At 42.5% G+C, this 12,101-nt stretch overlaps 1 protein-coding gene across 1 annotated transcript in view; it reads right to left on the reverse strand.

The window, feature by feature from the left end:
* Positions 1-12,101, reverse strand: part of spega (striated muscle enriched protein kinase a) — a gene marked incomplete at both ends in the record, with an annotated part of 138,476 nt that overhangs the window by 8,729 nt on the left and 117,646 nt on the right. Inside the window, 4 exons of the mRNA XM_084315971.1 lie at positions 230-944; positions 1,764-1,928; positions 10,448-10,570; positions 11,658-11,825. Coding sequence (XP_084172097.1) covers positions 230-944; positions 1,764-1,928; positions 10,448-10,570; positions 11,658-11,825 — 1,171 coding nt within the window. The remainder of the gene's footprint in view (positions 1-229; positions 945-1,763; positions 1,929-10,447; positions 10,571-11,657; positions 11,826-12,101) is intronic.

The raw sequence follows: 12,101 nt of genomic DNA on the forward strand, positions 1-12,101 counted from the left end.
TGTATTGTATATTGTATATATGTATATTGACTTTACTTACTTTTTACTTACTTCTTAATACATTTTTTTTACTTACTTTCTTTTTACTGTACGTAGCACACTCTCCGGGGCTCATACAGAAACAAGCATTTCATCATAAAGTATTCTGTATTTTGTTGTGACAAATAATAAACAAACTTGAAAAACTTGAAAAAAGTGCCTTTGACTAAACCCAGTGGTGCTTTCTCACCTGGCTTTCTCGTCCAGGAATGTGTAGGGTTTCTGGGGGACCGCCTGGCGAAGCGACGGCGTGGCGCGTCCCGTTCCGGAGGGCGTCCCTCTCGTGGGCGTGGGCGTGCTGGCGCCCTCAGCGATGGGGCTCAGGCTGGACACTTCGAGCACTTGCGGGGAGAAGGAGGGGGCCACGACGGGGGTGGGGACGACGCGCGCCGTGGCCGCCGGAGCGTAGGTAGGCACCGAGGCCAGGGTGGGCTTGGGGGGGGTGGGCGGCGGAGTGACGAGAAGCGAGGGCGGGGACAGGGGCGGGGCCTGAGTCATGGGCGGCACCACGTTGATGGGACTCTGAGGCTTGGGGAGGACAAAGGGTGGGGGTGGCTTGACCGGGGGTGAAGGCGGGAGTTTGGGGTTCGTTTTAGGAACCTCCTGTATAACAGCGTTGGCAGACAGGGAAGGAGGGGTTTTAGATGTGGGACTGGAGGGGGTGGAGGATGGAGGGGTCGGCGTGGCGTCCGGCAGAGGGAAGAGGGCAGGGGGAGCGGTCTCTTTGGGGGCAGGGGGACCGGTGTCTTTGGGGGAGGACGAAGAGGAGATGGTGGTCACGGTTTTAGTGGGAGGTTGGGTCTGGACTAGTCTGAGGGGGGGGATTGTTATTGAAGAGGTGACGGTCGAGGCGGGTGGAGACGGGACTGTTTTCACAATAGCCACTGGAGGGCGGGCTCCACCAACTGCGAAGACAAGGAAACAAACATACTGTTTAAACTTCAACTTGTCCTTCTGTAGTTCTTTTCAAGCTGTTCTTTCGAAGGACGAGATGTTGAAACGTTGAAACTAGGATAGTAGTAGGAGACGACACATCCTTTAGGAGAAGCACAGAGATGAGACAAAGTAGCCAGTACAAACAAGACAAACATAAGGCCACGTTGACAAACTCAACGTGAGTTCCTGGCAACCCAGGAGATTTCGCCATTATCACGTAAGCTCAAGACAGTGCTCCCCCCCCCCATCTTTTTTAGTTTTATTCTATTTATTTTTGGGCTTTCTGTATTTTTCACCCATCCCAATTTAGTCGTTACGCCAATTCCCTTCCTGGTCATTGCGCGCATTGCCCCACTGTCGGCCTGGGGAGGGTGTAGAACTACCACATGCCTCCTCCGATACACGTGGAGTCGCCAGCCGCTTCTTTTCATCTGACAGCAAGGAGTTTCACTGGGGGAGCGTAACGCATGCGGAGGTTCACACTATTTCCCACAGATCCCCTCCCTGCTGAACAGGTGCCCCGACCGACCAGTAGGAGTTTACAACGACCAGGACACATACCCCACCGGCTTCCCACCCGCTAACACTGCCAATTGTGTTAGTAGGGACGACTGACCAAGCCGGAGGTACCGCCGACAGCTGGATTAGATCCCGAGTCTCTGCGGTGGTAGGCGAGTGCTTAGTCCACTGCGCTACCCAGCCGCTCTAGCTTCCCCCCCCATCTTTGTGATACACCCTCATCGGGTATGAACCGCATACTTTATCAAAACCGTACAAGTATTGTATACCTGATGAGTCTAGGCTGATTCTAGCTGACCAGCTGCTGTAAGGCCCCTGGCCCGCCTTGTTGACACAGGCGACACGGAACCTAAACGCGCCCCCTGGTGGCAGGTCTGTGACGTTGTAGTAGCAGTCGGCCACTCCAGTGGCTACGATCATCCAATTTTCGTCTCCTGCAAAGCAGAGCGGAAGAGAGGCAAAGGAGAGATTAAATGTAGGATATATATTACTTACTTTCTTACTTAATCCCCTTTGTTTCCTGTGGAACGTAAGGCTGCGACTATCCTGTACACCTGGTCCTATCCTTTACACCTGGTCCTATCCTTTACACCTGGTCCTATCCTTTACACCTGGTCCTATCCTGTTCACCTGGTCCTATCCTGTTCACCTGGTCCTATCCTTTACACCTGGTCATATCCTTTAAACCTGATCCTTTAAACCTGGTCCTATCCTGTTCACCTGGTCCTATCCTTTAAACCTGGTCCTTTAAACCTGGTCCTATCCTTTACACCTGGTCCTATCCTTTACACCTGGTCCTATCCTGTTCACCTGGTCCTATCCTTTACACCTGGTCCTATCCTTTACACCTGGTCCTATCCTTTACACCTGGTCCTATCCTTTACACCTGGTCCTATCCTGTTCACCTGGTCCTATCCTTTACACCTGGTCATATCCTTTAAACCTGGTCCTATCCTGTTCACCTGGTCCTATCCTTTACACCTGGCCCTATCCTTTACACCTGGTCCTATCCTGTTCACCTGGTCCTTTAAACCTGGCCCTATCCTTTACACCTGGTCATATCCTTTAAACCTGGTCCTATCCTGTTCACCTGGTCCTATCCTTTACACCTGGCCCTATCCTTTACACCTGGTCCTATCCTGTTCACCTGGTCCTTTAAACCTGGCCCTATCCTTTACACCTGGTCCTATCCTTTACACCTGGTCCTATCCTTTAAACCTGGTCCTATCCTTTACACCTGGTCCTATCCTTTAAACCTGGTCCTATCCTTTACACCTGGTCCTATCCTTTACACCTGGTCCTATCCTTTAAACCTGGTCCTATCCTTTACACCTGGTCCTATCCTGTTCACCTGGTCCTATCCTGTTCACCTGGTCCTATCCTTTACACCTGGTCCTATCCTGTTCACCTGGTCCTATCCTTTACACCTGGTCCTATCCTGTTCACCTGGTCCTATCCTTTACACCTGGCCCTATCCTGTTCACCTGGCCCTATCCTGTACACCTGGTCCTATCCTGTTCACCTGGTCCTATCCTTTACACCTGGCCCTATCCTGTTCACCTGGTCCTATCCTGTTCACCTGGTCCTATCCTGTTCACCTGGTCCTATCCTTTACACCTGGTCCTATCCTTTACACCTGGCCCTATCCTTTACACCTGGTCCTATCCTTTACACCTGGTCCTATCCTTTACACCTGGTCCTATCCTTTACACCTGGTCCTATCCTGTACAACGGGTTCTATCCTTTACACCTGGTCCTTTAAACCTGGTCCTATCCTTTACACCTGGTCCTATCCTTTACACCTGGTCCTATCCTGTTCACCTGGTCCTATCCTTTACACCTGGTCCTATCCTTTACACCTGGTCCTATCCTTTACATCTGGCCCTATCCTGTACAACGGGTTCTATCCTTTACACCTGGTCCTTTAAACCTGGTCCTATCCTTTACACATGGTTCTATCCTTTACACCTGGTCCTATCCTTTACACCTGGCCCTATCCTGTACATCGGGTTCTATCCTTTACACCTGGTTCTATCCTTTACACCTGGTCCTATCCTGTTCACCTGGTCCTATCCTGTACACCTGGTCCTTTAAACCTGGTCCTATCCTGTACATCGGGTTCTCTCTCGTACATCGGGTTCTATCTTGTACATCGGGTTCTATCTCGTACATCGGGTTCTATCTTGTACATCGGGTTCTATCTTGTACATCGGGTTCTATCTTGTACATCGGGTTCTATCTCGTACATCGGGTTCTATCTTGTACATCGGGTTCTATCTTGTACATCGGGTTCTATCCTGTGCAGCATGCTGTGCTTCGCCCCTAGTTAGGTTTGTCCTGTTCAGTTGTGAGGTCACAGTTCTCCTCGCCAGGTTGTTCTCACAGTACATTCTGTGGTGTTGGAGCAGCGCCTCACAGGTGGTTTATTGCTGTTATTGTTTGTCAGCAGTGCCGCCTGAGGAAGGCGCAGTGCGGCGTCAGTGTTTTTAATGTTCTCTCTGCCCTCAGATAAAGGCTTTTTACTGTATGACTCACTGTTGTGCCTGGATTCCTCCTCCTCCCAACCATAAAAGGAAAACATTCCTTTGTTTTATATCTTCTTGTATTGTATTCTTTATTATATGGTTGTGAATTGAATGGGATTTATTTTTTATTACTGTACTTTTTTTTTTTTTTTTTTTACTTTGACATTTTATTGCACTGTTTTTAAAAAGTGCTGTATAAAATCATGCTTATTATTATTATTATTATTATTATTATTATTATTATTATTATTATTATTATTATTATTATTATTATTATTATTATTATTATTATTATTATTATTATTATTATTATAAAGGAAGGTGAGAGACTCACATGGGAAAAAAGGTACTGCATGGTAGACGGTAGTAGTGCAAACCATAAGCGAGACGACCCATGAAATAAACGACTGAAGATGCATGCAGTTCAAGAGAAAACATAGGAAACGAGAAAACAACACTCGTTGTTTCAGATTGCAAACCGTGTGCTGCAGTTATCATACTGAACACCGGGTGGCGGTGTTGTCAAACGGACACAGTTGTGGAGGAGGCTCGTGCAGGCAGGCGAGAAAAACCCAAATCTTGAAATGACGCTCAGTGCAAAACGTGAGGCAAATACAAACAATATAAATAATACTAACAATATAAATATAAACAATACAGACAGTATAACAAGAGACGCCACGTTGAGAACAGATGCATCATAATAATTGCGTTTCACTGCTCATCCTGGCATGGGAAAGCAGATGGGTAGGGAAATGGAAATGAGGTAATGACACACACACACACACACACACACACACACACACACACACACACACACACACACACACACACACACACACACACACACACACACACACACACACACACACACACACACACACACACACACACACACACACACACACACACACACACACACACACACACACACACACACACACACACACACACACACACACACACACACACACACACACACACACACACACACACACACACACACACACATATTCCTGTGAATAGGGGTGAACACCAGCCAAAGATTACATTTGGCAAGCGGCAATGCAGTGACACAAGGCCAAGATGCCACTGAAATGTATCAGACCCCTCAAAGAAATCCAATCAATATTCATATAATCTTTTACTCTGATACAAAGCTGATTATCTAAATGTGATCCATCAAATTATAAGAGGTGAGTGAGGGACTGAGGGTGCATAATGAAAAAGCATTTATAGTCAAAGTACAGTACAGTGACCACCTGCCCAAGTAATGAGTCATTCTTTTCTCTCCTGTACATTAGACGAGATTAGATTCAATTCATTGACAACACAATGAAGTTGGCATCTGACCAGAGTGTAAAGTGCATTGCAGTACTGAGTAGACAGTGTAATGTGGAGTATATATAAAAAACAAAGATGATAAAGGTAAAGATGATACGCTAATGTATGTACTGTATTATTATTATTATATACAGTGGTATGAATATGAGTTTCAAGTTCAAGTTAGTTTATTATTTGTCATAATAAAATACAGAATACTTCTTTATGATGAAATGCTTGTTTCTGTATGAACCCCTGAGAGTGTGCTACATACAGTAAAAAAAAAAGTAAGTAAAAGAAAATACAGTAATTAAAAAGTAAGTAAAGGAATGTTCAGTCAATATACATATATACAATATACAATACAGAGTAAAATTAGTAACAGTCAGGTACAATGCATAAATTAAATGAGGTACAAAACTTAGGGTAAGGTGCAAATGAGGTATGAATGTAGTGCAAATCTCTTTAATAATAGATACATATAAAGTGTGTTAAAGTGTCTAAAGTGAATGGTAAGGTGAGTGTTTGTTTAAAGTGAGTGTGTACATGTGGATGTGTGTGCAGTGAGTGTAGATGATGGGTTGTTACTAGTGCTGTCAATCGATTAAAATATTTAATCTGATTAATCGCTTGATTGTCCATAGTTAACTCGCGATTAATCGGAAATGAATCGCATTTTTCTTTTCTAAATCTACCTTAAATGGATATTTTTCAAGTTTTAATACTCAATTTAATACTAATTATCAACATGAGTCAACAAATGCTAGCTTTATGCAGCCATTTAACACAAAAGGATGACCCTCATGCATCAGGCTGAGGACTCACCCCCCCACCCCCTCTCCCTCTCGCTCTCTCTCTCTCTCTCTCTCTCTCTCTCTCTCTCTCTCTCTCTCTCTCTCTCTCTCTCTCTCTCTCTCTCTCACACACACACTCTCCCAGCTCTCTTTCTCTCTTGCCCCTTCCTCATCTCTCTCACCCCCCCCCCCCCTCTCTCTCTCTCTCTCTCTCTATCTCTCACACACACACTTTGAGTCAGAAACAAACATAGTATCAATGAGAGTATCAATAATACACCTGAGTGAAGTCTAGTGAAAAAAAAAAGTTAAAATATAGATTTTTTTTCTAAAACGTTAATCGTGCGTTAAAAAAATAGTGGCGTTAACAGAATTGTGCGTTAACGCGTTAATGATGCGTTAACTTTGACAGCCTTAGTTGTTACATAGTGTCATTGTCATTGAGCAGTATAGTTAGTCTAGTATGAATAGAATAATGTATGTACTGTATTATTATTATATATACAGTGGTATGAGTATGACTAGACTAATGTATGTACTGTATTATTATTATTATTATTATTATATACAGTGATATGGAGTATGAAAAGACTAATGTATGTACTGTATTATTATTATTATATACAGTGGTATGAGTATGACTAGACTAATGTATGTACTGTATAATTATTATATACAGTGGTACGAGTATGACTAGACTAATGTACTGTATGTACTGTATTATTATTATTATTATTATTATTATTATTATTATTATTATTATTATTATTATTATTATTATTATTATTATTATTATTATTATTATTATTATTATTATATACAGTGGTATGGAGTATGAAAATACTAATGTATTTACTGTATTATTATTATTATATACAGTGAATGAATGAATTAATGAAAACTTTATTTAACAGATTGCAGAATGGGTACAATACAGTACGGCTCAATACACACAAAGACCAGAGAAAGACATTTGTCTTGTTTACAACAGGGTCCCCCATACGTGTGGTACCCATACCAGTGGTACGTGTATGACTAGACTAATGTATGTACTGTATTATAATATACAGTGGTACGAGTATGAATACACTAACCATTCTAGATAGTGGTTTAACTAATAGGATTCAAGATTCAAGAGTTTTATTCATCACATACTGTACATACCAGGACATAGTAGGTATGGACAGGGACGTGCACAGGACTTTAGAGGGGCAGGTGCTCAGAGGCTGAAAAGGGCACTATACTTGTGTGTATATATTAACAGCACGATTTTTAAGGGCCCCTTTCGGGCGGTGGGCCCCCTTTTTATGCTTTTTGGGGGGTTTTGGTGATCAAATATTGAATATTGAACTATAATAATCAGTGCAGGAGCTCACTTATCCTTGAAAGACACTTTTATCACTGACTTAAAAGGCCCACACATCTCCATAAATGTTCAGGGGGGAGGGAATAAGTGCTTACCCTACAGACCCCAAGAAGTGCTGTATATTCTGTATTGTTTAATATAAATGCATTTTTTATTCCAATCCCGATTTGTATTTGAGATTCCCAAATCCCATCGGACTTGACTTCTTCGTTGAACACTCTGCCCAGGGCCATCCAAAACTCCCTCACTATTGCTGTCTTCAAGAGGGGTGTGAAGCGACATCTGCAACAATAGGTTGCAGAGGGTGCTTGGCCACCACTCTTGAAGAACAGGAACATGACATGCTGTAATGAGGCTCTTTCAGAAAATTGTGTTGTCTATTTTATCTACTTGTTGTATCTATCTTATCTTCTTAACTCTTTCTTTGTGATTTATTGTATTCTTCTTGGGACCATGTTGGAAACAAGTCGAAAGACTTTCACATGTTATCCTTGTACCCCTTGTTTTTATACTATTGTATAAATTGTATGTACTAAATAAAAATCAAATCAAATCCCTCAATGAGTGTAATACCAGCATTCAACTGTATGCGCCACAGCGGTTTCTATCATCATCATCACCACCCACGCTATGCATAAAATATATAGGTCCGCGGAGAGGCACGGTGAAGAAGCCGTGCAAACTGCAATGGAATATGGGGCATCTCTCTCTCTTTACCTAATATTTTGATTCTATCCTGACATTTTTTCAGTTGGAAGGGCAGTCTATATGCATAACGGTAAAAAAAAAAAAAAAAAAAAAAAAAAGGCACTTTTTTGATGAGTCTCAAAAAGGCAGGTGCTCAAGCACCCCTTGGCCTCTATGTGTGCACGTGCCTGGTATGGACATATATACAGATATAGATACATTTATATACAATGTGTACAGTGTAGGTATATACACACATATATATATAAATAAATATATATATTAGAGGTGGGCATAGATACATTTTTTTAATCTAGATTAATCTATCTGCAATCCTGGATTTAATCTAGATTAATCTAGATTAAAATGTCTCAAAAAAAAAAAAAAAAAAACCTGCCGAAGGCATTCAAAATATGTGTGTTCTACCCAAATAATGACCAGAAGTAAGTCCTTACTTTTTCTTTCCTCCTTATGTTTCTCAGGCCAGGTGGCCCATTACACCATGAGCCCATCTCCCGTTTCCAAAATGCAAAAGAATGTCTTTTTTTTTTTTTTTTAGATTAATGCGTTAATTATATTATCGCACGATACTAGTATAGCGTTAACGCCGCACGTTAACGCCGTTAACGGCCCAGCTCTAATATATATATATATTTATGTATATATGGTGTATACAGTGTTATTTACTGTTACATTTCAGTCATACAGTGTTATATGGATAGACTATAGACTGAGGTACAGTAGGTAGTTATGAGTACAGTGTAAGACAGCTGTAGGCAGTAGATACGTATGGATTGAGTATAGGCAACAGACTTCAGAGTTCATACAGCTCTATATAGATTTGGAACCTGTTTTTAATAAACAATAACGTCCAATCAGCCAAATTCTATATATATAACTATTGTTCTTACTGCTCCTTTGAATCTTGGCTGCTTCCTTTAAACAAACATCCCTTGTGATCAGCGTTTGTTGCGACAACAGCACTTTGAAAATAGTACACGTCCAGGATGCTATTTCTACCGACTGAAATATCAGCAGAAGTGGTAGATGTGGAGTATTCCATATTCAAATCAAAAGTAGGTTAGACACTAATCTCTTTTAGACGTGACTACAAAAGGCCATACTGGTGTCATAGGCAGGGAATCTGTTCCGGTCACGTTCGTGTCTGAAAGCTACTCAAACTAGCGGTAGGTTTTAACGCCTAATGTCTGAAAAATCAAAGGGTTTATAAATGAGGTCACATAGCGAGAATAATACACTAGGGAGGCTTTCTAGCCGAGGCACTGTGTTGTGCAGGAAGGCCCTGAAGGAGAACACTGTGTCTGGCTTCACCTTGGCTCACGGCCAGCCTCAGGCCGCGCTAGTCTAAACTGTTGTGGTGACTTTTACCTACAGACCTCTTTTCTGTTTCTCAGCTGTTGTTGTGCTCCCAGTTATCTCCATTATATTCCTAATTCCCATCAAAACAACTCGCAGAGACCTCAGAGGGAAGGGCGTACTCTGTCACTGCAGTCACGCTGGATAAGCATACTAGTAAACTTTACTTTATAAAGCGCATTTAGAGGTACACACTAACAAATATCAGCATTATAATGTAACATGGTTTACATTTACACTTAAATACCATGTGAGCGTTCTTGTCAGTAAATTGCGGCAACATATTGGATTTTTGTTCCCCTGTCTGTTTTTGATTACGGAGATGTGATTTATAGACGTGCGACAGCTCCCACTCGCCATTAGCCATTAGGTCCTGGACTGGCATGTAAATAACATTTATATATGAATCCATAATGGGAGATTGTCCAAATGACATTACTTCATTACTGGAATGGACCTCTGGACCCAATGACTGGCTCACACTTAAAGTGCCTAGAGTTTATACTGAACTTGGTAGATCTGCCTTTGACTTCTGTGCTCCGTCCTGAATCGTGGAACACTAGCGTCCATGTGTCGATTTAGAGCACGGGTGACCAAGCATGTCACCACAATCTGTAATTGTTTTTAAATTTTGTTTGAGTGTTTTAAATTATTATATGTTTCTAGTATCTTTTATTACAGTTTTATTTATTTGTATTATTATAGTATTTTCTACTTTGTATAACAGTGATGCTGACTATGTGAATATTGGCGCCCCGGCAATAAAGTGGTAGGGGAAACACTGACCAGTGTCGCCCTTCACATTATCACCAAGACGCCTTCTGTCTGAAATGATGAAGGGGAAACTCCAACACGTTCCTGGTTAATGACCACTGACTCACTGTCTGTCTTTCTCTCCAGGGTGTAGCTGCAGGGGGCCTTGGTGTCCGCCGGCTTCCAGAGCACCAGAGCTGTGTTGTTGTAGGTCTGGGGGATCTCCGGAGTCCCCGGCCGCTTAGGGATGCCTAGGGGGAGAGAGGGGAGAGAGGATGGGTTGGTGTAAGTGTACAACTGTATTTGATTTAATTTATTAGTTGTATACGTCCAGTGGTTGAGATTCAAGTGACCAATGACTTGTGAAGCCAGTCATCATAAATATATATGATCATATGATTCATTTCTAAAAATGAATGTTTATTTTTAGAGAACAGAACGAGGGGTAGGTTTGACGCTTTAAGTTTGCCTGAATTTCCCCAAAGGGGATCAATAAAGGAATATCTTATCTTATCTTGTCTTCTTTGTCGTCATGAAACCGAACCGAGCCTGACACTCATCGCATCCCTCCCTAAATCTCCCAAAGGATGGATGTCCACCGGTAGCATGAGCCACTGTGGCTGACAGCCAGGGCCTCAGGGTGAGACCAGGCGATCAAGGAGAGACAAACAGCGGCAGTGTCGTAGTAGATGAGTAATAGCCACTCTGTCACCCAGAACAATTCAAATTACATCAGTTGCGAAAAAAGCTATTGCCGCAGACATCCAAGAAACTATCAAGCAAAGGTCACCTTCCTCCCGTTCCTATCCTGAGTGACGCCGGTAATATTTGACCCCTGTTGTTATTTACCACCCCGTTGTGTTTGGGCTATGGGGTATGACCAGCCACGGCAGATTACAAGAGCATGGCATTTACCCGCTTGCAATAAGCACCACCCACTCATTAGGCGATGAATGCGGCACCAAAAAAGCCATTAAGTTAATCTGCTGTGAACATTAATATTCATATCCACGCCATTAGTATTCATATCATTCACACGCTAATTTAAATCCAATTATATCAAAGTCCTTGATGATACAACGCATTATGATGACAAATATTTTCCCACGAAAGGCCAAGGAGCTTGTTCTGGTTGTTCAATTTGACGTGCAACGTGTCGTCTGATTTACACAGTTTAACTTTACATGCGAAATGGATTTGCGGGCAATTGTATGGAAACACAGGGAAGATAAAGATTGTCGCAAATGTAGAGTAAAAAATTTAAAGAAAAGGAAAGTATTTTAATACGCTTCATAAACTTACAATAAGCAGTAATAAATACAGTGCCAAGCTACTTACAGGCTAGGGACAGTGTACAGGAGCTGGTGATGGCGGCTAGAGGGTTGGTCGCCACGCATTCGTAAAGCCCGGCATCCCTCCGGCTGGTCCTCATTATCATGAGAAGCTGTCTGCCGTCCGGGTGGGATATCAGGTTCATCCTGTCGTCTACTTCCAACGGCTTCTTATCTGGGAACAAAATCAAGGATTTGAGGAGCAGCTCTGGGATCCTGGCCAGCGGGAGCACATGGTCCTACGCATCACAACGGGAAGAAGATGCTATTTGGCTTTATTCACATTGTCTTCATTTTCTCACATCGCTGTGAAGGCATTTGCACTGAGCAGATGACTACCGTAATTCCTCTAATAGTAACCGGTATTCAATTAAAAACCGGGTCTCTATTAATGACCGGGTGCGCTGTTGAGCTAAGCAATTATAAGCCGGCCTCCTAATACAAGCCGGGT

Source organism: Notolepis coatsorum (assembly GCF_963971535.1).
Source record: "Notolepis coatsorum genome assembly, chromosome: 1".
NCBI classification, from domain to species: domain Eukaryota; kingdom Metazoa; phylum Chordata; class Actinopteri; order Aulopiformes; family Paralepididae; genus Notolepis; species Notolepis coatsorum.